Source organism: Asparagus officinalis, chromosome 4, assembly GCF_001876935.1.
Source record: "Asparagus officinalis chromosome 4, Aspof.V1, whole genome shotgun sequence".
Lineage (NCBI taxonomy): Eukaryota > Viridiplantae > Streptophyta > Magnoliopsida > Asparagales > Asparagaceae > Asparagus > Asparagus officinalis.
In genome coordinates, this window is record NC_033797.1 from 142,342,261 (window position 1) to 142,344,857 (window position 2,597).

Sequence of the window (2,597 nt, forward strand, 5' to 3'; positions counted from 1 at the left end):
GCGTGCACCCTGCACGCACACACTGTAATTATGTTTTTCTTTTTCTGTTTGCTGTATGAGTTACTTTTGTATATATAATGCATTTGTGATGCTAATGTTACTTCTTCGGAGAAGCTTATCACTATAGTTCTTTGTTTTTGTCCTGTTAACTTTAGTCCCTTATATATATAATGCACATGTTATGCTAATGTTACTTGTTTGCATCCATGGATCCGTACTGAATTTTCTAGTTGTCGAATACACAAAAAACCTGCATATCATGTGTTACTGAGTGAAATTTAAAAAACATTTCCCAGGTTATACAAATTGATTTAGCAATAACGAAGTTGCAGACAGTTGCCGCTGAAACTTGTCGGTTGATTGCTCTTGCAGATAACTCTTCTTCAACATGTGCCAAGGTGATGGGAACAACATGAATATTGCTTATAGTTTCATTTATATTTCCTTTATCATCAGTTGGTTGGATTTCTTTTTGTTTTCCTTGTTCTTATAGTTTTGTGCAATCTTTCCAGAACTGCATGCAGAAAATTCAGCAAACTCATTATGATCAAACATCATATGCCATGAAGGAGGCCATAAGAGCGCGGGTGGACAAACTTGTTCCCAGATCTGAGCATCTGGAAAAGATTTCAAAATCTCTGAGCTTATTGTCCAATCGAGAATTGCTAATGGAGGCTGTCGCCCTCGACAAGCTTAAAGCAAAAGTTGGTCGTAGTGAAAACCATGCGGAAATTGAGGGCATTAATCAAATGGTTGCTCTCATCAATTATATGCATGATTGTCATGTTAAAATGAAGCAGCTGCACAGCANCTCGAATTGATGTCTGACCCGGTGATTGTGGCGTCTGGCCAAACATATGAGAGAGCTTTCATTAAGCAATGGCTTGATCAAGGATTCAATGTCTGTCCCAAGACACGCCAAACACTTAGCCACACTAATTTAATTCCAAACTATACTGTCAAGGCACTGATAGCAAATTGGTGCGAATCAAATGATATTAAACTGCCTGACCCCATAAAGTCCATGAATTTGAACATGCCATCAGTTTTTTACGGCTTGTCAGACTCAACTACAAATGGTAGCACCAACCATTCAAGTCAGTCTTCAATGGTTAACCGTCCAAGATCACCGGACATGTCAATTAAGGATTCAACTTCTTCAAATGGTGTCCATCAAGATGGTTATCTGCATGACAGACCAACATCCCCTCGTTATCCTGTCTCTTCGGGATCACCTTTGCACATTGCAAATGGGGGCGAGGAAAACATAGTGAAAAAATCTCTTGTTAATTCTGATGGAATGAAGGAATCTTCCTTGGAAGAGCGACATGTTGGCTCTGGTAGCCAAACTTATGACCAATTAACGCTGGACAATTCTCAAGCGCCAAAAGTTGACGAGCAGTTTCAAGGCCATAGTAGAAGTGCCTCTGCCTCCAGTGCTGTGTCAAATAATGGTTATGTCCAAGGAGGAAATGCGAACATGGTTTCTCGTGTTCCTAGTGATCTGAGTCATTACAGCAGCGATGCTTCAGGAGAAGTTTCACAAGAAGCTCCAGCATTCTCTGCTCCTCCAAGAGAACCAGAATTCCCACTAAGGTTGGCTGAGCCCAGATCCAGAAGCCAAAGCATTTGGCGTCGTCCATCTGAAATGTTTATCCCAAAGATCATTTCTGCGCCATCCATGGAGTCAAGACCTGACCTTTCAGGTGTCGAGAAAGAAGTCCGCAAATTGATTGAAGATTTAAAAGGCGATTCAGTAGACATACAGAGAGCTGCCACGGGAGAGCTTCGTCTTCTTGCTAAACATAACATGGAGAATAGAATTGTGATTGCAAATTGTGGAGCTATAAGTCTTTTGGTTGAATTGCTTCATTCAACAGATCTAAAGACCCAGGAGAATGCTGTAACAGCCCTTCTGAATCTATCAATCAACGACAACAACAAGTCCGCCATTGCGAATGCTGATGCAATTGATCCCCTTATTCATGTGCTTGAAACAGGGAACCCCGAGGCAAAAGAAAATGCAGCTGCTACCCTCTTCAGCCTTTCTGTTATCGAAGAAAACAAGGTCAGAATTGGACGATCTCGTGCCATCCAACCTCTGGTGGAACTGTTGGGAAATGGGACTCCTCGAGGTAAGAAAGATGCAGCAACAGCATTGTTTAATTTATCCATATTTCATGAGAACAAGGCACGGATCGTTCAGGCTGGGGCAGTAAGACACTTGGTAGAGCTGATGGACCCGGCTGCTGGTATGGTTGACAAAGCTGTGGCTGTTTTGGCAAACCTTGCCACTATCCCAGAAGGAAGGGCTGCAATTGGTCAACAAGGTGGGATCCCAGTGCTTGTGGAAGTAGTGGAATTGGGATCTGCAAGAGGGAAAGAAAATGCTGCTGCAGCATTGCTTCAACTGTGTACAAATAGTAGTAGATTTTGTAGTCATGTTCTTCAAGAAGGTGCCGTGCCGCCATTGGTTGCGTTGTCACAGTCAGGCACAGCTCGAGCTAAAGAGAAGGTACATTTGACTCCTCATATTCTCATAATTGCATGCTAAAGACAATCATGTCTTTTTTTTTGGGGGTGGGGGTGGGGGGGTG

General features: G+C 42.5%; 1 protein-coding gene across 1 annotated transcript in view; it reads left to right on the forward strand.

The window, feature by feature from the left end:
• LOC109839615 (U-box domain-containing protein 4-like) overlaps positions 1–2,597 on the forward strand; it is a 9,921-nt gene that overhangs the window by 4,258 nt on the left and 3,066 nt on the right. Inside the window, 3 exon segments of the mRNA XM_020408110.1 lie at positions 297–398; positions 513–807; positions 810–2,515. Of these exon segments, the coding sequence (XP_020263699.1) occupies positions 297–398; positions 513–807; positions 810–2,515 (2,103 nt within the window).